We start from the raw sequence: 26,498 nt of genomic DNA on the forward strand, positions 1-26,498 counted from the left end.
CAAGAAGAACGTAACCTCACCAAAAGCATCAGGACAGAGTTACAGCATCACTAACATCATCTCTGAGGACAGAGGAGAATATTACTGTGAGGCTGAGAATAAATATGGACGTCTCACCTCTTCTTCTGTGTTTGTGTATGTTCAGTGTAAGTACACCTAATTTTCATATATTCATTGATAATCACACAGGTCAACAACCATAAATAATAGTAAGCAATGTGAGACACTTATCCTACCGTATGACATAGAATTAAATAAATATTGTTCTTCCTTGTTTTCCCTATATCTCCATCATGCATTTATAACCTCATGATATGACAGCAGTGTTTCCCTGGTTTCCTCTGTATCATATCACCACCTTGCATTTAAAATCTCAAGATACTACAGCATTGTTTCTCTGGGTTCCTGTGATGGGGGTGGGGGCTGTCCTGACTGTTGGAGCTCTTCTTGTCACCATCTACTACTATATGAAGAGGTGAGACAGCCATTTACATGAACTCTATTAGTAACATATCAACTTCCACTAGATGTCAGTAAAACAGTAAGAGAGCAGAACTCACTCTGTCCCTCATTGCAGGAGACACACAGGAGGAAGTGATGCCACATCAGACACACAGGTAATAATGTCAACAACCAAAGTTATTTCAATACCAATACAGCAGACACAGACAGGAAGTGAATTGATTAATATATTTGTTTTATGCAGTATTGAGTATTTGTATTGAGTATTTGTGTTTCTGTGTCTCTCCACAGTGTCCATCCAGATCCTAACAGTGACATGTACACAGCTCTGAACATGAAGACCAGGTCACCAGAGTATGACACCCAGGCAGTAAGTCTCTTATAATGCAGTTTTTGTGTCCATGTCCATATAAATGTTATAGGGACAAGTTTGTCAAGTTCTCATTCAGTGTGTCTTCTTTCAGAATGTGAGGGGACTCCCCAGTGACACAGCCCCTCAAATAGATCCTTAGCTCTCCATTTATGAGAAATGAAGAGAAGCACCACAGAACCTAGACTGAAGAGAAGCACCACAGAACCTAGACTGAAGAGAAGCACCACAGAACCTAGACTGAAGAGCAACAGCATCAAACCAAAGCTAGGCCTCACAATGCTATTCTCTTACTATCATTATGCTTTCTAATCTAGAAGGTTTGCGACAATGAGCTTTAACTTTTGAGAAAATGCTGGAATTTAGATTATTCTCCTAATGATATACAGTATGTGCACAATCGTTCAAAAGTTTGGGGTCACTTAAAATGTTCTTGCATTTTTTTTTGTCCATTAAAATATAATCAAATTGATCAGAAATGCAGTGTAGACATTGTTAATGTTTTAAATGACTATTGTAGCTGAAAATGGCAGATTTTTTTGTGGAATATCTACACAGGTGTGCAGAGGCCCATTATCCACAACTATCACTCCTGTGTTCCAATGGCACACTGTGTTAGCTAATCCAAGTTTATCATTTTAAAAGGCTAATTGATCATTCGAAAATCATATTGCAATTATATTAGCACAGCTGAAAATGGTTGTGCTTGCTGATTTAAAGAGGCAATAAAACGGGCCTTCTTTAGATTAGTTGAGTATCTGGAGCATCAGCATTTGTGGGTTCGATTACAGGCTCAATGTTGCAATTTATCTATTACAGACTATCTGTTTTCTATCTATTGATTGTATTGTTTTTTCTATGGGATTTTGCCAATTCCATATTTTTATAACAAAGTTATGTCTTGTCTTAGTGACACAAAAATGAATTATATTGACAAGAGCTTTTAAATATTTGTATCTCTGGAGTTCCTGATGTGTTAAAATACATTTTACTTTGTATTGCTGTCAGTCATTACTGGTCATTTTATATTTTATATTACGTAATACCATATTGTTCAGTGTCAGGATATTCCTTGTTTTATTATCACATTATTCATTATTACATATTTTAGACACATTGAATACAGTATAAGCATTATGTTGAAAATAAGCTCAAATGTAAACAATAAAAAAGACAACAAATAAATTGAATATTTTGTTAATTTACATTGAATCATAACTACATATCCATTCAGCTCGTTTCTTGTATTTCTCCCTGTTGGACACATGATGGTGCCATTGAACCACATAACCCTGAGTGGCTAGGCACACACACACACACACGCGAGACCTTGCCAGATTCTTTCCCGGTAGATTAGACATTGTATGGGTGTGTGCGTGTGGATGCCTGCGTCCGTATGTGTGTGGTATGGGTATGTTGTGTGGGAGAAAGATGTACATATAGGAAGAAACATAATACTGTAACACAAGAGAAAGATACACTTAGAGTGCATTTGCCATTCTGGTAAAATGCATTGTCTATTGTATAGGACAGGAGGCCAGAGTAAGGCCATGAGAGCATAGGACAGCTGGACAAACCAAGGTCAGAGGGACATACAAAGGAGGGGGTCAGCCAAATGACCAACTGATGGACTATAGACATAGGCCATATATTTTTAGGACATGAAGATGCTGAAGGAATGTCAGAAGAGACACATAGTCTACGAGTCCTAATAAGGACAGACATACCAAAGAACACACCAGGCTGAACGTAAGGGGGCCCATAGCATAAGATGGGCATGTATTATTTTTGGGACATGAAGAGGTCCTGTCACCATTATAACTTGACTGAAAGCAGATATCGAGAAAGTGTTATCGAGCTGAACAAGCAGGATGCACAGATTGGGATATAATGGTGGCAGATGGACTGAGGGAAGTAACTTCATTTGCATGTGGGATGGACTCATATGTTGTATGTGTATAAATCAGAGCCAGTGCTCTGGACAAGTGTGTGTTCCGCGGACCATCTAGGCTTCTGATATGTTTGTATTAAAAGCCTATATTGAATTCACAAGTTCTTGTAAGTGTTACATTTTGTTAAGAATCTCCACGACAGTTGCTCCCTAGACTATTGAAGGTGTACTCAAATTTAAGTGGTCCAATAGATGTCCTAGGTGGCAAAGATCTAGATGGACTACAGTTGAAGTCAGAAGTTTACATACAGCTTAACCAAACACATTTAAACTCAGTTTTTCACAATTCCTGACATTTAATCCTATAAAAATTCCCTGTTTTAGGTCAGTTAGGATCACCACTTTATTTGAAGAATGTGAAATGTCAGAATAATAGTAGAGAGAATGATTTATTTCAGCTTTTATATCTTTCATCACATCCCCAGTAGGTCAGAAGTTTAGATACACTCAATTAGTATTTGGTAGCATTGCCTTTAAATTGTTTAACTTGGGTCAAACGTTTCGGGTAGCCTTCCACAAGCTTCCCACTGTAAGTTGGGTGAATTTTGTCCCATTTCTCCTGACAGAGCTGGTGTAACTGAGTCAGGTTTGTAGGCCTCCATGCTTGTACATGCTTTTTCAGTTCTGCCCACACATTTTCTATAGGATTGAGGTCAGGGCTTTGTGATGGACACTCCAATACCTTGACGTTGTTGTCCTTAAGCCATTTTGTCACAACTTTGAAGTATGCTTGGGGTCATTGTCCATTTGGAAGACCCATTTGATACCAAGCTTTAACTTTCTGACTAACGTCTTGAGATGTTGCTTCAATATATCCACATCATTTTCCTGCCTCATGATGCCATATATTTTCTTAAGTGCACCAGTCCCTCATGCAGCAAAGCAACATGATGCTGCCACCCTTGTGCTTCACGGTTGGGATGGTGTTCTTCAGCTTGCAAGCCTCCCCTTTTCCCCCAAACATAATGATGGTTATTATGGCCAAACAGTTGTTTTTGTTTCATTAGACCAGAGGACATTTCTCCAAAAAGTACGATCTTTGTCCCCATGTGCAGTTGCAAATTGTAGTCTGGCTTTTTTAATAGCGGTTTTGGAGCAGTGGCTTTTTCTTTGCTGAGCGACCTTTCAGGTTATGTCGATATAGGACTCGTTTTATTGTGGATGTAGATACTTTTGTACCTGTTTCCTCCAGCATCTTCACAAGGTCCTTTGCTGTTGTTCTGGGATTGATTTCCACTTTTCGCACCAAAGTACGTTCATCTCTAGGAGAAAGAACGCGCCTCCTTCCTGAGCGGTATGATGGCTGTTTATGCTTGCGTACTATTGTTTGTACAGATGAACGTGGTACCTTCAGGCGTTTGGAAATAGCTCCCAAGAATGAACCAGACTTGTGGAGGTCTACAATTTGTTGTAGGCTGGCTGATTTTCTTGGCTGATTTCTTTTGATTTTCCCATGATTTCATGCAAAAAGAGGCACTGAGTTTGAAGGTAGGCCTTGAAATACATCCACAGGTACACCTCCAATTGACTCAAATTATGTCAATTAGCCTATCAGAAGCTTCTAAAGCCATGACATCATTTTCTGGAATTTTCCAAGCTGTTTAAAGGTACAGTCAACTTAGTGTATGTAAACTTCTGACCCACTGGAATCGTGATACCGTGAATAATAAGTGAAATAATCTGTCTGTAAACAATTGTTAGAAAATTACTTGTGTCATGCACAAAGTAGATGTCCTAACCAACTTGCCAAAACTACAGTTTGTTAACAAGAAATTTGTGGAGTGGTTGAAAAACAAGTTTTAATGATTCCAACTTAAGTGTATGTAAACTTCCGACTTCAACTGTACCTATGTGAGAGTGGATTCTCAGCCATCACTAGCATGAAAACTGAATACAGGCACAGACTGTGTGTGGAAAATGATTTAAGACTGAGACTCTCTCCAATACAACCCAACGTTGCAGAGTTATGTGCATCCTTTCAAGCACACCCTTCTCATTAACCTGTGGTGAGTTACTCACAATGAACAAATAAGGTTTTATATGTAAGATGGCAAAATAATGAGCAAAATTATTCACTAATATTATATTATTTTTGTGCCCTGGTCCTATAAGAGCTCTTTGTCACTTCCCACGAGCCAGGTTGTGACAAACTCAGACTCATTCTTATGTTTAATAAATGTATCATATAGTGTGTGTGTGTGGCAGGCTTACAATGATGGCAAAAACTATATTTGAGAGTGCTAGACGGGGTACACAACTGGAGGTTGAATGTTTGAAGGGGTACAGGACTATACAAAGTTTGGGAACCACTGATCTGAACCAACAACACTTACTGGCAGTGCAGAGAAACAAGAAGTATCCTCCTGTAAGTGTGAGTTCTAAACAGGGAGATAAGACATTAACATGCATAAACAGCCTCTCAGAAGAGGGTTGCATTTCTTCATTTGAGGAGTGGGCCATACATTTTTTAAAGAGGAGAAATGTGACCCACCATCACTCCTCATCAGCTGCATCAGTGTTACTGAATGTTCCAGTGTTCTAGACTAGAGCGCTCCCTACTGGCATCTCAACATTACTGCAGCCTCCAGTCTTCATATGATGTCCTCATTCATTTGGGCAGTAATAGGAATACAAAACATTGCTCTACCAGCGGAGCTACAGGGAATCATATTCTGTATAGTCGAATGTGTTTATACTGATTCCTGATACCCCAACGTCACTGTGTCTCATACTACTCCTAAACACAACCCACCATCAATGTGTCTCATGTTAATACTACTCCTAAACACAACCCACCATCACTGTGTCTCATGTTAATACTACTCCTAAACACAACCCACCATCACTGTGTCTCATGTTAATACTACTCCTAAACACAACCCACCATCACTGTGTCTCATGTTAATACTACTCCTAAACACAACCCACCATCACTGTGTCTCATGTTAATACTACTCCTAAACACAACCCACCATCACTGTGTCTCATGTTAATACTACTCCTAAACACAACCCACCATCACTGTGTCTCATGTTTACATACTCCTAAACACAACCCACCATCACTGTGTCTCATGTTAATACACCTAAACACAACCCACCATCACTGTGTCTCATGTTAATACTACTCCTAAACACAACCCACCATCACTGTGTCTCATGTTAATACTACTCCTAAACACAACCCACCATCACTGTGTCTCATGTTAATACTACTCCTAAACACAACCCACCATCACTGTGTCTCATGTTAATACTACTCCTAAACACAACCCACCATCACTGTGTCTCATGTTAATACTACTCCTAAACACAACCCACCATCACTGTGTCTCATGTTAATACTACTCCTAAACACAACCCACCATCACTGTGTCTCATGTTAATACTCTCCTAAACACAACCCACCATCACTGTCTCATGTTAATACTACTCCTAAACACAACCCACCATCACTGTCTCATGTTAAAACACAACCCACCATCACGGTGTCTCATGTTAATACTACTCCTAAACACAACCCACCATCACTGAGTCTCATGTTAATACTACTCCTAAACACAACCCACCATCACTGTGTCTCATGTTAATACTACTCCTACACACAACCCACCATCACTGTCTCATGTTAATACTACTCCTAAACACAACCCACCATCACTGTCTCATGTTAGTACTACTCCTAAACACAACCCACCATCACTGTGTCTCATGTTAATACTACTCCTAAACACAACCCACCATCACTGTGTCTTAGGTTAATACTACTCCTAAACACAACCCATTATCACTGTGTCTCATGTTAATACTACTCCTAAACACAACCCACCATCACTGTGTCTTAGGTTAATACTACTCCTAAACACAACCCATTATCACTGTGTCTCATGTTAATCACTGTCTGTGTCATGTTAATACTACTCCTAAACACAACCCACCATCACTGTGTCTCATGTTAATACTACTCCTAAACACAACCCACCATCACTGTGTCTTAGGTTAATACTACTCCTAAACACAACCCATTATCACTGTGTCTCATGTTAATACTACTCCTAAACACAACCCACCATCACTGTGTCTTAGGTTAATACTACTCCTAAACACAACCCACCATCACTGTGTCTCATGTTAATATGTCCTAAACACAACCCACCATCACTGTGTCTTAGGTTAATAACTCCTAAACACAACCCACCATCACTGTGTCTCATGTTAATACTACTCCTAAACACAACCCACCATCACTGTGTCTTAGGTTAATACTACTCCTAAACACAACCCATTATCACTGTGTCTCATGTTAATACTCCTAAACACAACCCACCACTTCAGGTTAATACTACTCCTAAACACAACCCACCATCACTGTGTCTCATGTTAATACTACTCCTAAACACAACCCACCATCACTGTGTCTTAGGTTAATACTACTCCTAAACACAACCCATTATCACTGTGTCTCATGTTAATACTACTCCTAAACACAACCCACCATCACTGTGTCTTAGGTTAATACTACTCCTAAACACAACCCATTATCACTGTGTCATATGTTAAGATAAACACAACCCACCATCACTGTGTAGGTTAATACTACTCCTAAACACAACCCATTATCACTGTGTCTCATGTCTAATACTACTCCTAAACACAACCCACCATCACTGTGTCTCATGTTAATACTACTCCTAAACACAACCCACCATCACTGTGTCTCATGTTAATACTACTCCTAAACACAACCCACCATCACTGTGTCTCATGTTAATACTACTCCTAAACACAACCCACCATCACTGTGTCCTAAACACAACCCACCATCACTGTGTCTCATGTTAATACTACTCCTAAACAACCCACCATCACTGTGTCTCATGTTAATACTACTCCTAAACACAACCCACCATCACTGTGTCTCATGTTAATACTACTCCTAAACACAACCCACCATCACTGTGTCTCATGTTAATACTACTCCTAAACACAACCCACCATCACTGTGTCTCATGTTAATACTACTCCTAAACACAACCCACCATCACTGTGTCTCATGTTAATATACTCCTAAACACAACCCACCATCACTGTGTCTCATGTTAAACACAACCCACCATCACTGTGTCTATGTTAATACTACTCCTAAACACAACCCACCATCACTGTGTCTCATGTTAATACTACTCCTAAACACAACCCACCATCACCTGTGTCTCATGTTAATACTACTCCTAAACACAACCCACCATCACTGTGTCTCATGTTAATACTACTCCTAAACACAACCCACCATCACTGTGTCTCATGTTAATACTACTCCTAAACACAACCCACCATCACTGTGTCTCATGTTAATACTACTCCTAAACACAACCCACCATCACTGTGTCTCATGTTAATACTACTCCTAAACACAACCCACTATCACTGTGTCTCATGTTAATATTACTCCTAAACACAACCCACCATCAATGTGTCTTAAAATCGCAAGCACAAGTATTATATATGAAACTAGATGTACAATGTACATCCCATCTTTTGCAGCATGCAGTATTTGTACTATTTATTTTATACTATATTTTTACTAATATTTATCAAGGGTGCCAATAATTATCGCTGTGACAGCATATCTCACAATCAGATACATATATAAAAGTACATTATTAACACACAAACAGTTATACTTGACAATGTTATACATTGACGTGAACATTATCCTTCAGCAGAAATGCATTTTGGTATTACTGGCATACTGTACTCTACTGATCATGTTTTAACACACAATTGAATAATCTGACTTTAACTAAACACATGTCCAATTATATCTATTGTGTTATTGACTGTACGCTTGTTGGTTCCATGTGTAACTCTGAGTTGTTGTTTGTGTCGCACTGCTTTGCTTTATCTTGGCCAGGTCGCAGTTGTAAATGAGAACTTGTTCTCAACTAGCCGACCTGGTTAAATAAAGGTAAAATAAAATAAAATCATCAATAAATCAATACATCATATAATACATTATTACATCATTAATCTAATATTTCACATTTGCAATATAGAATTCACAATACCACAATACCATGACATTACTTGCGTGTGTGTGTGTGTGTGTGTGTGTGTGTGTGTGTGTGTGTGTGTGTGTGTGTGTGTGTCACATTAACAGCAAACACAATACCCATGATCTTATCATAAACACATTGGAAGGAGTCCCATGAAATTACATAGTAGACTTTGTTTTAGGGATGTCCTAAAATGTACACCGTAGAGAAGATAATTTCATGTCTATTGAAGAGGATCAGTGACATCATGTCAGAATTGGAAAGCATTCTCATTTGCATAATGCTGATTTATGTTGATGTTACATCATGTACTCAAATCAACAAACTATTTTTCTTATGTCCTGTGTGCTACCAAGGGGTACAGCGATAGTGAATTGTATACAACAATAGGCATTTGTCTAAGTCAGCTTAAAGCTACAGTCTGTGATCGGTACATCCATTTTCAGATTTTTAAATGAATGTTGTATGGCCATTTTTTCTTGAAGAATATAACTTAAATGCTTAGAAGCTTATTTCAACGGTACAACTCCATCAGAACCCTTTAAAACAGGGTTAAAACAATCATTTCGATCTCATGGATAGAATTCCAGAGTGGTTACATTTCTCCAGCCAGAATTCTCAGCTCTTTACCAAAACAGATGGCGAAGTGGCCGTGTGTTTTTTAAATCACAGAATGTATTTTTAGATGATATAATACATTTAGTTAATAATGTCAGTTTGTGTAGTTGTGCTTTTGCTTGTAATGCAAACGAAAGTGAAACCATTGGATGGAGACCCATAGTCGACTTTTGTCATAAGGAGTCGGGATGTCCTAAAATGTACACCGTACGGAAAGATCATTTCACAGGTGTATAGAAGAGGACCAGTGACATCATGCTAGAACTGAAATGCTTGCTCATTTGCATGATATTAATTATATATGTTCTATCATCATAATACTCTCATGTCAACAAACTGACATTTCTTCTTTGTTCAACTTATTTTAAAATAAACCCTATAGGCATTACCTCTGTCATTGTTTTACTTTGTTAAAATATCAGTGACTTATAGGAGGCCACATTCACTGTTTGACAAAATGGAAGAGCGTGAGAACCAATGGAGGGTGAAAGCATTTATTAACCTTTTCTCATGGATAAACAAACACTGGCCACTCATCACATTTGACAAAAAGTAAGAAACACATTTAGATAAGTGATTAAAAAAGCGTTATAATATCATACTTGACAGTCTCGATATCAACGCCAAGTTAATGTCATACATCAAATCAAATAAGAGTGCAGCTGTATAGTCTTGTGCAGATTGTCTTTTGCTAAAGTTTAGTCTAAAGACACAACTAAAACACATTTCAATTCAGGAAGTAAACTGAAATGTCATATTTTCTCAATGCTTTTCAATGAGGAACAATTGGAATTGGAATTTTCCTAAATTGAAATGGAATTGACCACAACCCTGAGTGCAACTTTTCAAAATGTCCATTGTTCCACCATATCATGAGTTCAAGGAAATGCACTTTGTCCTGAAGGAGGTTGCTGAGGTGAGAACGGGTCATAATAATGGCTGGAACGAGGCAAATAGAAAGGAAACCATGTGTTTTATGTATTTTATACCATTCCACTTATTCTGCTCCGGCAATTACCACAAGCCCATCCTCCCCAATTAAGGTGCCACCATCCCCCTGTGCTTCAGCTATTGATGGAGGGAGATCTCAGGGAACAATGAGTTGTCACTAGGGGGTCAACTGTTTTGCTTATTGATGACATTGTCTACTCTTCCAATAAACAGCAGCATATGAATGCCCTTGATGATGTCTGTGAGTTCAGTGTTCTAGTATTGACTCTGTTGTAATGGCAGAAAATATTCACCGGGTGGCAGCACTGAGCGGCTGAATTTCACAGCAGCATACTGGACATCCTCGTCCTGAATCTGGGGCTGAGGCAGCTGGACGGTGGAGTACAGAGGCACTTCCTGGTTTTTGGAGCCAGAGAAGTGGACGCTGGCATAGTGAACATAATCCTGGTTGTCTGTGGACTCTGTCTGTGCTGCAGTAGAGGTCATGGCCATGCCTGAGATGTTGTCATACACTGGACTAGAGTCTCCCTGATGGAGAAAGAGAGGACAGACAACATAAGGAGTAGAGGTGCTCCACAAAGCAATACACAGTCACCTTCTGTTTCCAACAGACTCACCTGTACATTCTCTGATGTGTCTCTTGTGTCAGAGGTGGATTTGGAGGCCTTCTTCCTGTTTTACACATGAATGAATGAATCAATCAATGTTACTAAAGCTAAATAATAAAACTGAAAAATGTGTTTTCACTTCACTCACCTGAACCACATGAAGCCAGAGAGACAGAGGATGAGAACCAGAACAACCACTATGATTCTTACAGCTGCAGTCATAAAGGAGGTTGGTTTCCCTATGATATAAAATAGATGATTTGAGTACATGGCATCATATAATGAACTACAAATGAACTATAATACAGGACAGTAATGCAATAATTGTTTAGGGTTCTTATAACCCAGTGTAAACTAATGTGTAATTAGTCAGAGTATAATGATTAACATTAGATTGAAACATGTAGTTCTGTGTTGAAGTATTGAAGATGTAACTTTACCTGCTACAATGATCATCAGAGCTGTAGAGTTCATAGATCCTCTTCCATTCTGGGCCTCACAGTAATATTCTCCTCTGTCCTCAGAGATGATGTTAGTGATGTTGTAACTCTGTCCTGATGCTTTTGGTGAGGTTACGTTCTTCTTGTACCAGGTGTATTTGTCCACAGGTGGGTTGGCATCACTGCTGCAGGTCAGAGTCACTGAACTGCCCTCCACTATTTCACCAGAGGGACTGACTGACACTGAGGTGTTCTTTGGGCCGTCTGGTGGACAATATGTAACACATTGTTCATACATAGAGCTTTACATGAGGAGCATCATGGAACTTGGATTTATGATTCAAATAAATGAAATATTAATATAAATATGTGGAACTTAGACATTAATGTAACAATACAGTGTTACAATCAACAATCATACAATCAACCACCATTAATCTAAATGGAATAGTAGCTCTATCTCATGTCTGTTTCACTAAACATCAACAACCATTAATCTAAATGGAATAGTAGCTCTATCTCATGTCTGTTTCACTAAACATCAACCACCATTAATCTAAATGGAATAGTAACTCTATCTCATGTCTGTTTCACTAAACATCAACAACCATTAATCTAAATGGAATAGTAGCTCTATCTCATGTCTGTTTTAAACATCATTAATCTAAATGGAATAGTAGCTCTATCTCATGTCTGTTTCACTAAACATCAACAACCATTAATCTAAATGGAATAGTAGCTCTATCTCATGTCTGTTTCACTAAACATCAACCACCATTAATCAACTCTACATGTCTGTTTCACTAAACATCAACAACCATTAATCTAAATGGAATAGTAGCTCTATCTCATGTCTGTTTCACTAAACATCAACCACCATTAATCTAAATGGAATAGTAGCTCTATCTCATGTCTGTTTCACTAAACATCAAGCTCACCATTAATCTAAATGAAATAGTAGCTCTACCTCATGTCTGTTTCACTAAACATCAACAACCATTAATCTAAATGGAATAGTAGCTCTATCTCATGTCTGTTTCACTAAACATCAACCACCATTAATCTAAATGAAATAGTAGCTCTATCTCATGTCTGTTTCACTAAACATCAACCACCATTAATCTAAATGGAATAGTAGCTCTACCTCATGTCTGTTTCACTAAACATCAACAACCATTAATCTAAATGGAATAGTAGCTCTATCTCATGTCTGTTTCACTAAACATCAACCACCATTAATCTAAATGGAATAGTAGCTCTATCTCATGTCTGTTTCACTAAACATCAACATCAACCATTAATCTAAATGGAATAGTAGCTCTACCTAATGTCTGTTTCACTAAACATCAACAACCATTAATCTAAATGGAATAGTAGCTCTATCTCATCTCTGTTTCACTAAACATCAACCACCATTAATCTAAATGGAATAGTAGCTCTATCTCATGTCTGTTTCACTAAACATCAACCACCATTAATCTAAATGGAATAGTAGCTCTATCTCATGTCTGTTTCACTAAACATCAACAACCATTAATCTAAATGGAATAGTAGCTCTATCTCATGTCTGTTTCACTAAACATCAACACTGACCAATGATGTATTGGATGATTTTGACAGACTTTAAAAGTGTATTAGTCACACTCACACACTGCAGGAGAATTGATGTCTTTTACAGCACAGTAGAAGCTGTCTTCAGTTTTAAAGTGGATTGTGTATGAGGGGAGGGGTCCTTTTGTACAATCTTACTGTTCCTGTACCAGGTGTAGGTGGGGTTACCAGTCAGAGTACAGGTGGTGCTACAGGTCAGTGTCGTTGACCACCATGTAGTGGTCACCTTCACCTGCAGGTCTGGAGTAGATAACAATGTTAAAACCATCAATGACCTGTTGTCTAGTTCAAATGAGGCAGGAGTGGACGTTCTCAAATTATTAATTCAGACATTCCTATTATACCAACATTCATATTAATTATATTATTTCTGTACAAATCAATAACATTTTCCAGAACCAATTAAACAGATTAGGATTATATACAATGTCACTGTACCTGTAACAGACAGAGTGACTAAACAGATCAACACTATATATAATATCACTGTACCTGTAACAGACAGAGTGATTAAACAGATCAACACTATATATAATATCACTGTACCTGTAACAGACAGAGTGATTAAACAGATCAACACTATATATAATATCACTGTACCTGTAACAGACAGAGTGATTAAACAGACCAACACTATATATAATATCACTGTACCTGTAACAGACAGAGTGATTAAACAGATCAACACTATATATAATATCACTGTACCTGTAACAGACAGAGTGACTCCAGGTTTGCCATAATATTTCCCTCCAGTCTGATCTGTTATAAATCTGAATTTGTACTCAGCTGAGTCACTCTCTCTCAGGTCTGTGATTGTCAGGGTGTGTCCATTCATCTTATCACTACGATACGTCACACGTCCTTTGTAGTCTGGGTCATCACTCAGACAAACAGGATTCCCTCAGCATTATTTGTTATGAACCAGAAGGTTGTTGTGACTGTACCACTGGGATATGTGTAAGAGCTGGACATCTCCACTGTTGACCCCTTCAAGGTACAGATACTCTGAGTGGTGTATGTAACACTCCAGCCATTCTGACCCAGTACCACTGAAACACAGTTAGACATCACAAGGACGTTACATTAAGTTCAATGTCTTTTGACTCACACTAACACTTTGTTCCATAGTTGCTGAGTTGAGACATAGATATTCTTTGGTTGAGTGTGAATGAAAACCACAGATAATATTCACTCAGTGAGGTGAGAAAGACAACTGTTTAAAGGGAAGTGGAGACGCCAAATGTGTCGACAGTAGAACATAAAAATGGTCATGCTTTTAGAACTATCTGTAGTTTGATAAACAGGGCAACTTAAAGATAAGAATGAGACCGTACCTGCTACAGACCAGAGAAAGACCACCAACACACTTCCTGCTGTTCTCAAGACCATTGTTGCATCTCCCACCCTGCAGTCTTAGAAACATATACAACAACTCACTCTATAGCTGGTGAATAACTCCACCTGATACATTGAAGTATAAACTGTAAATGGGGTACAGGGCCTCATTACTGAAAATGAACCAGGCTCATATTGTGTTGTGTTGTGCTATATGGTTGTCTATGTGAATACTGTCTGTCTGTAAGTCTATTGCACTATGTATGTAATGTGCTGCATGTCTGTCTACGTCTGTCTATTTAACCTGACATGATGTATGATGCAAAAATAATTTCCTAATGGATACAATAGTCATCACCATCATCATTGTCGTCATCACCACCATCATCATCATCATCATCATCATCACCACCATCATCATCAAAACAACAACAGCAACAATCACTTATTGAACAGATGTGTAAAACTGCAAACAAACATTTCTACTTTGACTGTTCTGAAGCTGTTTTATTCTCAGAACCCCAAATATAGGAGGATAAATGTTTAATCCTCTACGGTCCATCAAGCTGTACAGCAGCCTAAAGACTGACCACCAGGTTCAATGACAGCTCCTATCCTCAAGCTGTGAGGCTAAACAGCCAGTGACTAAAGACTGACCACCAGGTTCAATGACAGCACCTATCCCCAAGCAGTGAGGCTAAACAGCCAGTGACTAAAGAATGACCACCAGGTTCAATGACAGCACCTATCCTCAAGCTATGAGGCTAAACAGCCAGTGACTCTCTCACTCACACACACACACACACACACACACACACACACACACACACACACACACACACACACACACACACACACACACACACACACACACACACACACACACACACACAGTCTTGTAAAGCTAACCATGCAGGGACACAAAATTCAGAGTCATTCACAATCCTATTTTCCTTTACCTTAAACCCAAAACCTATTAACCCTAACCCGAACCCTAGCTCCAAACCCTAAATCTAACCGTAACACTGATTCTAACTGGTTTAGTCTTATATTTAATATTGAATTTTATTATACCATGCACTTTAACCTAGCACTTATTTTTTGAGCACCTAATCCCTTCATCTCTTGTTGTCACTCCCTGACCATAGAGAGCTGTTTATTCTCTATGTTGGTTGGGGCGTGATAGTGATTAAGGTGGGTCATCTAGGTGATTAATGAATTATGTTGGCTGGGTATTGGTTCCAATCAGAGACAGCTGTTTATCGTTGTCTCTGATTGGGGATCATATTTAGGCAGCCATTTCCTCATTGTGTTTTGTGGGATCTTGTCTACAGACAGTTTCCTGTGTGCATACCAGTAGTGTCACGGTTCACTTGTTTTGTGAGTTTTAATTTATTAAAAGATGTGGAACTCTACTCACGCTGCACCTTGGTCCAATCTTTACGACGATCGTGACACTTGGTGGGATTATTTATTTAATTGATCCAGTTTGCATGTTTTATTATGATTTTATTAGAACATTTGTTTTAAAGTTAAACCTTTTTAACTTCAGCACTTAATCAATAATTGTCTTCCTCCTGTTGAACTTCGGCCTGTCATGTTCTCCCACTGTCTCCAGACCGGTTGGATGTTCAATATAGAAACAGGGCAGAAAGTTGCAATAGGCCCGTGCAACACAAAGGTTGAAACCAGCATAAACAGAAACCCTCTTAAACCTGACACTGATTCTAACCTTAACCCTAAACCCCTAGAGATAGCATTTGACCTTGTGGGGACCAACAAAATGTCCCCAGTTGGTCAAATGTTTGTTGGTTTACTATTCCTGTGGGGAAACGAAATATACAAAATAATGTGGACACCTCCTCAAATGAGTGGATTCAGCTGTTTATGCCACAGCCATTGCTGACTGGTGTATAACATCGAGCACACAGCCATGCCATCTCCATAGACAAACATTGTCAGTAGAATGGCCTTACTGAAGACTTCAGTGACCTTCAACATGGCACTGTCAAAGGATGACACCTTTCCAGTTTGACAAATTTCTGCCCTGCTAGAACAGGGTTTACATGGCCAAGCAGCCGGACACAAGCCTAAGATCACCATGCGCAATGCCAACCGTTGGCTGGAGAGGTGTAAAACTCGTCACCATTGGACTCTGGAGCAGTGGAAATGCGTTCTCTGTCGTGATGAATAACGATTCACCATCTGGCAGTTTGACAGACATTTCTGGGTTTGGTGGATGACAGAACACTACCAGCCCCCCCCAAAATGCCAACTAAAGTTTGGTGGAGGAAGAATAATGGTCTGGGGCTGTTTTTCATGGTTCGGGCCCCTTAGTTCCTTTGAAAGGAAATCTTAACGATACGGCATACAATGATATTCGAGACAAATATGTGCTTCCAAGTTTGAGGCAACAGTTTGGGAAGGCCCTTTCCTGTTACAGCATGACAATGCCCCCGTGGATAAAGCGAGGTCCATACAGAAATGGTTTGTCGAGATCGGTGTGGAAGAACTGACAGAGCCCTGACCTCAACCACATCGAACACCTTCGGGATGAATTGGAATGCTGACTGCGAGCCAGGCCTAATCGCCCAACATCAGTGCCCAACATCACTAATGCTCTTGTGGCTGAATGGAAGCAAGTCCAAGCAGCAATGTTCCAACATCTAGTGGAAAGCCTTCCCAAACGTGTAGGCTGTTATAGCAGGGACAAACTCCATATTAATGCCCATGACTTTTTAATGATTTGTTTGATGAGCAGGTGTCCACATACTTTTGATCATGTAGTGTAGGTACCCTGCATCTGTTGGGAAGGCCCATAAGGCCCATGGAGTCTGTATCAAAGTCTAGAGAGCTGGTTGTTATGGATGTAGAAAAGTTCAAACACATCCTACACAGTATAGATGTCAACTCTACTCCCTATCAGTCTGGTTCTGAAGGGCCCTCAGATAAATCAACTGTGTCACACGCAGACACACACTTAGGCCCACATGCACACACACACTGCAGAGCTACAATGTTTGTTTGCATGTCTTTTTACCCTGATTAATCATCTCATCCCTACGTAGATCAACACTCCTACACTGAGACACTTTATAAATACTGGCCATAAAACACAGCTCAAAACTGAACAACAAGTAAAATGATACATTACCTTAAATTACATGACGAAAAACAAATAACCCCAAACTATATTTCAAGATATTGACAATTGTACTTACAGAGTGAAGTGAAGGGGAGAAGTCTTGTACAGTGAGTCAACTTGCTGTCAGTTAGTGTGAGTTATTTTGTTCACACATATTTAACTGCCCTTATACTTCCTCTTTAAGTCATTAACATGCATGATGACCAGACCAGTACATCAGAAAAGGGATGTTACTGTATTTCAACAGAAATTGTGCAACAGACTGCATATCTATATGTACTTTTCTTCATTTGAGGAGTGGGACTACATTTTTAAAAATAGCTAAATGTGTCATATTTCCAACGTGATATTTTGACTACACAGAGAACCATTTAAACAATGTGTCTACTGTTATCCATATATAGTCTAATGTAGCATGTTATCCATATATAGTCCAATGTAGCCTGTTATCCATATATAGTCTAATGTAGCATGTCATCCATATATAGTCTAATGTAGCATGTCATCCATATATAGTCTAATGTAGCCTGTTATCTATACATATTCTAATGTAGCCTGTTATCCATATATAGTCTAATGTAGCCTGTTATCTATATATAGTCTAATGTAGCCTGTTATCCATATATAGTCTAACGTAGCCTGTTATCTATATATAGTCTAATGTAGCATGTTATCCATATATGGTCTAATGTAGCATGTTATCCATATATAGTCTAATGTAGCATGCTATCCATATATAGTCTAATGTAGCCTGTTATCCATATATAGTCTAATGTAGCATGTTATCCATATATAGTCTAATGTAGCATGCTATCCATATATAGTCTAACGTAGCCTGTTATCTATATATAGTCTAATGTAGCCTGTTATCCATATATAAGTCTAATGTAGCCTGTTATCCATATATAGTCTAATGTAGCATGTAGTTCATATACTATTCTGTGAATATAAAGTGCTAATGAAGTGCATACACTATAATGTCCATATAAAGAACTCTCATATGGTTCAGGCTGTAGAGGTCTATGGATGACAGGAAGGTGATGCTGAGTCAGTTCATCTAAACCAACAACACTTACTGGCAGTGCAGAAAAAACAAGAAGTATCCTACTGAAAGTGTGAGTTCTGAGGTTGACACATTTGAAACATATTCTAGTCAGGGTTTTATGACATTAACATGCATAAACAACATGTCAGAAAATAGTTGCATTTCTTATTTTGAGAAGTGGGCCTACATTTTTAAAAGAGGCAAGATATGTCCCATTCCCATCCCTCCTCATCATCTGCATCAAAGTGCCTCTGAAGGTTCCAGTGTTCTAGACCGCCACCTACTGGCATCTCAACATTACTGCAGCCTCCAGTCCTCATATGATGTCCTCATTCAGTTGGGCAGTAATAGGAACAAAATAAAATGGAGGGTGTTCCTTCATTCCAGCCAATACAATGAGTCCATCCTCCTATATATCTACTAACCAGCCTCCTCTGTTGTTGAGTATTGGTAGTAGCTTTATCTAGCAGAGGCATCAATCAACATCACCAAAGCCTGCTGTATTGACTGTGTGGTCTATTGTAGTCTGCTGTCCAAAAATAATGGCATTTAGCAGACTCAACTATCCAAAGTAATATAGTCATGTGTGCATGTATTTTACATATAGCTGGTCCTGGGAACCAAACCCATTACATTGCAGGTGCCATGTTCTACCAACTGAGCTACAGAGGATCATATTCGGTATAGTTTCTCACTGTGTCTCATGTTAATACTACTCTTATACACAACCCACCATCACTGTGTCTCATGTTAATACTACTCCTAAACACAACCCACCATCACTGTTCCTCATATGAATACTAATCCTAAACAAAGAAACCAAAAAATAAATGCACATGAATAAACTCAACTAAACACATCAACACAGTCCAGGGCCCATATTCAGAAAGTATCTTACAGTAGGAGTGCTGTTCCAGGATTAGATTAGCTTTTAGATCATAATTTTATGGATCCTAGGTCAACTCTCCTACAGGCAAAACACATGTCAAATAAAACAAAAAGTAAAATGATACTTTACCCTGAAGTACTTGATGTATTACTAAAAACAAATAACCAAACACAATATTTCAAAATATCTTAAAGCGTACTTACAGAGTGAAGTGAAGGGTGAGGTCTGGTACTGTTAGTCAACTTACTGGTAGTGCGTGGATACAAGAAGTAGTCTACTGTAAGTATTAGTAGAAGCAGGCGTAGCCTAAGTGTGAGTTCTGTGGTTGACACATTTTAAAGTAGCCTAGTCAGGGCATTAACATGCAGCAACAGCATGTCACATAAGGGATGTTACTGTATCTAAATAGAAAATGGTCTAAAGTCAGAATACTGTAGTTACATTTCTTTATTTGAGGAGTGGACCTACATGTTTTACAAGAGACAAAATGTGACCCATTCCCATCACTCAACAGCTGCATCAATGGGGTGGCAGCGTAGCCTAGTGGTTAGAGTGGTGGACTAGCAACCAAAAGGTTGCAAGTTCAAATCTCTGAGCTGTCAAGGTAGAAATCTGTTGTTCTGTCCCTGAACAAGGCTACTGAAGGTTCCAGCACAAATGAGCCCTTGTGTATTCTTAACATTCTGTATACTTTACTTCTCCTAAGGGTCAAAAAGGACCTGCCTTCTCTAATCCCCTAAAATAAAGCAGCTTAATTGAATTTTAAACCCCAAATCTATTTAACATGAAGAAACAGCCTGTCATTCACAAACATTGTGAGGGTTTTCCCTCTTCACAATGCAGAAAGACTGGATTTAATCAGTGGACACTACTAGTTTTTATTACAACACACCTGTTATAATTGTTTTCTTTTTCTAAAGTAGAGGTTTATTATTGCTAGAGGTACTGCATAGGTGTAAACACATTTTTTAGCAAGAGATAGCACTTGTATAGTATAAGAATGTGCAGAAAAAAGTTTAATGCATTTTATTGAAAGGAAACAATAACAATCTTGAACTTTTTGGCAACATAGTGTTATAAACTTACATACTGTACAATGAGGAATTCAACTACAAAATACTAGTCTTCCCCATTTTTTAACCATTGCCCCCACCCACAAGTGTATAAACAATGAAAAATAATAAAATAAGATATGTTTTGATTTGTATCTAATGAAGAACATCAATCAATCAACTCTAATTAGCACATGTAGGACAGTATGCAAGTGGGTGTGCATGGACTTTGCAGATGTACTTCTCATATGTGCAGCACATAGTATTTGTTTTACAGTCCTTCTTTGGGGCCAGAATTGGCATCTCCTCCTTTTGCCTGTCTCAGCTGCAGCCTCAGGTGGATCAGGGCAAGATTCAGCCCCCCCCGAACTGCTTTCACAAGCGCTGCAGAGGCTGCTGTGCAGTGGAGGCGCTCCCTTCTTTGAAAGCTGCGAGGTTACAAGTGCCTTTCCCAGCTGCTCCAGGAACACCCTCTTGTTCCACTTATCAGGCATCCAGGTAGGGTTGATAATGTTCCATATCACAAAGGCATTGTATGAGGACTCATCAATTATGTTATGGATGATGACCAGGGGCGAGCGGGCAGTCATCCTCCTGCAGCTGTAAGTTCCAATCACCTTGTCCAGGTTGTCCATGTCTCCCTTGTTGTGGTTGTAGTCCAGGATGAAGGCTGGTTTCCTGTCCTCATAATCACTGATTACAGCCGTTTTGTGCAGTGTGCTCATGAAGACCACATTCTTGTTTGACTTTGGGAGGTAAGAAACTAGTGGTGGTGGGGGTGAAGGCAAACTTTGATGAGAAGGCCTCTCTCCCCCTTGTTGCGAGGAGTGCAGGGGGAGCTCAGGCTTGTTCTTTCTAACTGTGCCAACCATGGTGATCTTCCTCTTCAGGAGCTGCTGGCTGAGTTCAATCAACCCTGAACACCTGAAACAGTGACATAACAAGAGGTCAACTGGATCATATTCTCAGTTCTTTCTAAAAATGCTAAAAGTTCTCAAATGACAAAGTGAAACCAACACACAGATTATACAGTATAACAATGATCTATTAAATAAACACTCACACTGCATTAGAGTGAAGATACTCTTGGCCGTTTACAGTACAGGAGTAGCTGTCTACAGCATAAGTGTCACGTCCGTCCTTAGAATGAGACCAAGGAGCAGTGTGGTATGCGTACATTCTCTTTTAATGAATGAACACCGAACAAACCAACAAAATGAACAAACGAAACGCTATAAAAAAATAGTGCTGACAGGCAACTACACATAGTCAAGATCCCACAAACACAAATTAGGAAATGGCAACCTAAATATGATCCCCAATCAGAGACAACGATAAACAGCTGCCTCTGAACTGGGAACCACCACTGGAGGCTCCGGACTGCAGATCGTCGCCAGAGGCTCTGGATTGGGAAGAATACTAGTTTAATTCATACTCACAAACAGGAGAGTGGAGAGCCTCATGACCTTCAACAGCACAAGAGTATCTGTTGACAGAAGAATCCCAGACCACCAGCATATTACTGGAGTGTTGGGAAGTGGGCTCATCTAGACGTATCCAGATGTAGGTGGGATTGTCAGAGTACAGGTGGTTTTACAGGTCAGTGTTCTATGTCCCTCTGCAGCAGGAGTCACCTTCACCTGCAGGTCTGAATGAAGAGAGAATAAAAACATTAAAGTACAACTGTAACGGTTCTCTTGGGGTGAAGTAGAGGCGGACCAAAACGCAGCGTGATTATTTTGATTCATGTTTAATAAACAAAGATAAACACGAACACTACAAAACAATAAACGTGGAAAACCAAAAACAGCCCTGTCTGGTGCAAAACACTGAGACAGGAACAATCACCCACAAACACACAGTGAAACCCAGGCTACCTAAGTATGATTCTCAATCAGAGACAACTAATGACACCTGCCTCTGATTGAGAACCATACTAGGCCGAAACATAGAAATACCTCCAAAACATAGAAAAACAAACATAGACTGCCCACCCAACTCACGCCCTGACCATACTAAAATAAATAGAAAAACAAAGGAAATAAAGGTCAGAACGTGACAGCAACCCTCATAATTTTCACCTACTACTACTAGAGATAAAGTAGTTACAGTATATCATAATGTTCTGTAAGTGTAGTATTATTATCATAATGTTCTGTAAGTGTAGTATTACCAGTATATCATAATGTTCTGTAAGTGTAGTATTACCAGTATATCATAATGTTCTGTAAGTGTAGTATTACCAGTATATCATAATGTTCTGTAAGTGTAGTATTACCAGTATATCATAATGTTCTGTAAGTGTAGTATTACCAGTATATCATCATGTTCTGTAAGTGTAGTGTTACCTGTGACAGTCAGAGTTGCTCCAGAGAATAATATCCCATTCAAAGTTTTATGTTTTAAAAGTAAAGTGATGCTCAGCTGAGGCCTCTGTCACGCCCTGGTCAAAGTATTTTGTGTTTATCTTTATGTATTTGGTCAGGCCAGGGTGTGGCATGGGGTTTTTGTAATTGTGGTGTGTTTGTCTTGGGGTTTTGGTGGTGGTATTGGGATTGTAGCTTAGTGGGTTATCTAGCAAAGTCTATGGCTGTCTGGAGTGGTTCTCAATCAGAGGCAGGTGCTTATCGTTGTCTCTGATTGGGAACCATATTTGGGCAGCCATATTCTTTGAGTTTGTCGTGGGTGATTGTCCTTAGTGTCCTATGTGTACTCTCGGTTAGTTTGCACTAGATAGGCGGTTTCGATTACGTTTATTGTTTTGTGTAGTGTTCGTGTTTCTTTGTTTGATTAAACATGAATCTCAATCGACACGCTGCAGTTTGGTCTGACTCTCCTTCATCACCACTAGAAAACCGTTACAGCCTCCTCTCTGATATCTGAGATTCTCTGTTTTCCAGTGTACTCCACATGACCTGCATACCCTGGGTCTGTGATTAAGTTGATCCCTGAAGACCTATCACTTCTAAACCAGAATGCTGATCTGGTGGAATAATAACCAACATAAGTACAGGATATGTCCACTGTTGACCCTTCAAGACACAGATTCTCATCTTATGGTAATTCCCTCTGTTGCAGCTCTGATCCTGAACACCTGAAACTATCAAGAGGGCATTATTTACATAATGGAATTGTGAGTTTCAGTAATCCAAAGTAGCTATGCCGTTCTGTCTTGTCAAAGTGTATCAGTTTTCCTACACAACTGTGAGGGCTGTTTAGTAGACAGAAGAGTTATACTTGAACAGTTATACTAGAATACTGAGTTGAATCCACACTCACACATTGCAGGAGAGTGGAGATCCTCATGACATTTAACAGCACAGGAGTAAGTCTCTGTTTCAGAACTCCAGATAGAGTGTTGTTGGGAAGTGAATGAAGCAAGAGACTGTCCGTTCTTGTACCAGATGTAGGTGGGGCTGGGGTTACCAGTCAGAGTACAGGTGGTGCTACAGGTCAGTGTCACCCAATTTTGCCAACTTGAAGGAGTCACCTGCAGACCTGGAGTAGATCACAACATTAAAACCATGAATAACCTGTTAAATTTAATCACATGATGCAAGACATTCTCAAACGCTTTTAATTCTTCAATCTATTTCATATACGCAAATCGAATTTCTAGACCTAAATGGACATTATATATTGATTCAACAGACTAGCAGAATAAAGCATATTACTCTGCCAGACAGAGTGACTCCAGGATATCCAATAAATTGTCCTATGGTCTGATCTGTTATGAATCTAAACTTGTTCTCAGCTGAGTCACTTTCTCTCAGGTGTGTGATTCTCAGGGTGGAGTCCTTCTTCTTATCCCCGCTGAACTCCACATTACCTTTGAAATTTTGGTTCAGCACTCAGACAGATAATTCCAATCAGCATCACTTTTTGTTAACCAGAAGGTTGATGTGACTTTATGCCAACTGGGATATGTGTCATAGCAGGACAGGTCCACTGTTGACCCCTCCAAGGCACAGATACTCTGAGGGGTGTAAGTCACACTCCAGCCATCCTGACCCAGTACCACTGAAATACACACTCACACAACACAATGATATTACATTAAGCAAAAGTCTAATGGCTCACACTGACAGTAGGGTTTTTCCATCATTTGTTGTCGTAGTTGCTGAGTGTGAATAGAAACCACAGATAAGCATCACTCAGTGAGGTGTAACTATTTAAAGTGAGGTGGAGACGCCTAACAGAACACACCAGAGTAACATTATGATTATTAATATTTTAGAAATGTCTGTAGATTGATAAACAGAGCAACTAAAAGATAAGAATGAGACCATACCTGCTAAAGACCAGAGAAATACCACCAACACACTTCCTGCTGTTCTCAAGGCCATTGTTGCATCTCTCTCACCCTGCAGTCTTAGAAACATAAACAACAACTCACTCTATAGCTGGTGAATAACTACATACATACCATCAGGGGCAGCAGGTAGGGCTCTAGTCAAAAGTAGTGCACTCTGTAGGGAATAAGGTATAATTTGGGATGCAGATATAACTCACATCATCACAGCCTTGAGTGGATGGTGTCTAAATATCATCCCTCTAGACCTAAATGGACAGTATATATTAATTCAACAGACTAGCAGAATAAAGCATATTACTGTGCAACCCTGTCAATCACCCTTCACACCGCTGGTCATCCAACCTATCAGGGCACTTGGATGCGCTGCAAGACACCGCCTTCCGTCACCTTCAGTTAGTGCACGGCATCATCAGTCTTGAGAAGAAGTGGTGTGTTGCTGACAGACTTTTGACATGCAATTCCTTACTGAAGTGTGAGACCAGCGAATTTAACCACACAATAATATAAAACATCTTCAAATGGAAACGGATGTGTCTGCATGTGTGTGGTGGTGGTGACCATCAAGAGTAGAGAGACGGGCCTCAACACCATGTTCTGACCAGACAGCACAATAGAGGGCAGAACCAAAACAAATCAGCATTAAGTACGTATCGGATCTCGGCATATCCAGCTAACTGATCAGACGAGCTCAAGCTAGCTGATTGAGATGGGAAAAAGCTGCAACGGTCTGGACGACCTCTAGATGACCTCTACTAAACAAAAATTTTGCAGGCCAGGTCATGCTAACAAATGATCAGCAAAGACACATATAAACATCAGTCCCTGCAAACAGACTTTACTATCAATGCTCAACTAGGGCTACTTACATATTTTACCATACAGTGACCCTAGTAACAACTTCCTTGTTGTTAGCTCTACTCCCATGTTTCCCTCTTTATCAGATTAGCCTTGCCCAGTAGGAGGGATCTAGCAAGGTAATTAGAGGACACACAGGAGCATCGATTGGCTCGTCGGCTGGTAAATCGTAAGGGCCTTTATAACCTCTCTTTGGTAGGGGGCAGTATTTTGACGTCCGGATGAAAAGCGAGAACAAAGTAAACTGCCGTTTACTAAGACCCAGAAGCTAGGAAATGCATATACTGTAATTGGCAGATTTCAGCCTACCACTATTTTCAATGGCTATCACTTTTATTATAAGGTCTTGTCCTCCCAGATTGCAGTTTCTAGGGCTTCCACTAGATGTCAACAGTCTTTAGAAAGAGTTTCATGCTGGTTTTTAGACAAATGAGCCAGAAATTATAATTTTTCTAGGTAGCTCCCATTTTGGCTGTAGTGTTTCCAAGCGCGTGGAAGAGAGTGCTTTCTTTGGTATTTTTCTCCGGTAAAGACAATACCTATTCTCCGTCTTAAATGTTATAGTTTATTTACGTATTAGGTACGTAAGGTTTGATTATAAACTTTGTTTGACTTGTTTGGAAAAGTTTACTATTAACATTTGGGATTCATTTTGTATGCATTTTGATGGAGAGAAACTGGGTGGATTGTTGACTGAAGCGCACCAGCTAAACTGAGTCTTCATGGATATAAAGGACATTATCGAACAAAAGGACCATTTGTGATGTAACTGGGAACTTTTGGAGTGCCAACA

The 26,498-nt window shown here is 39.4% G+C and overlaps 1 protein-coding gene across 1 annotated transcript; it reads right to left on the reverse strand.

Annotated features, from left to right (window-relative positions):
• Window positions 1-10,662: 10,662 nt before the first annotated feature.
• Window positions 10,663-17,714, reverse strand: LOC121844438 (basigin-like). The gene is made up of 8 exons (XM_042314496.1): window positions 17,626-17,714; window positions 14,404-14,481; window positions 13,775-14,118; window positions 13,132-13,306; window positions 11,456-11,757; window positions 11,164-11,254; window positions 11,025-11,079; window positions 10,663-10,935 (listed from the first exon to the last, which is right to left on the reverse strand). The coding sequence occupies exons 3-8, from the start codon at window positions 13,902-13,904 to the stop codon at window positions 10,663-10,665; spliced, it is 1,026 nt and encodes a 341-aa protein (XP_042170430.1). The 5' UTR covers window positions 13,905-14,118; window positions 14,404-14,481; window positions 17,626-17,714.
• Between the last annotated feature and the right edge of the window lie 8,784 nt (window positions 17,715-26,498).

Source organism: Oncorhynchus tshawytscha, unplaced genomic scaffold (genome assembly GCF_018296145.1).
Source record: "Oncorhynchus tshawytscha isolate Ot180627B unplaced genomic scaffold, Otsh_v2.0 Un_contig_8238_pilon_pilon, whole genome shotgun sequence".
NCBI classification, from domain to species: domain Eukaryota; kingdom Metazoa; phylum Chordata; class Actinopteri; order Salmoniformes; family Salmonidae; genus Oncorhynchus; species Oncorhynchus tshawytscha.

Coding starts and splice junctions, on each gene's coding strand:
- LOC121844438 (XM_042314496.1), bottom strand. CDS start 13,904: ATGAATGGACACACCCTGACAATCACAGACCTGAGAGAGAGTGACTCA. Junction 11,758..13,131: donor AAGACAGCTTCTACTGTGCT/GTAAAAGACATC, acceptor CCTCATGTAAAG/CTCTATGTATGAACAATGTG. Junction 11,255..11,455: donor TCTGATGATCATTGTAGCAG/GTAAAGTTACAT, acceptor TTTATATCATAG/GGAAACCAACCTCCTTTATG.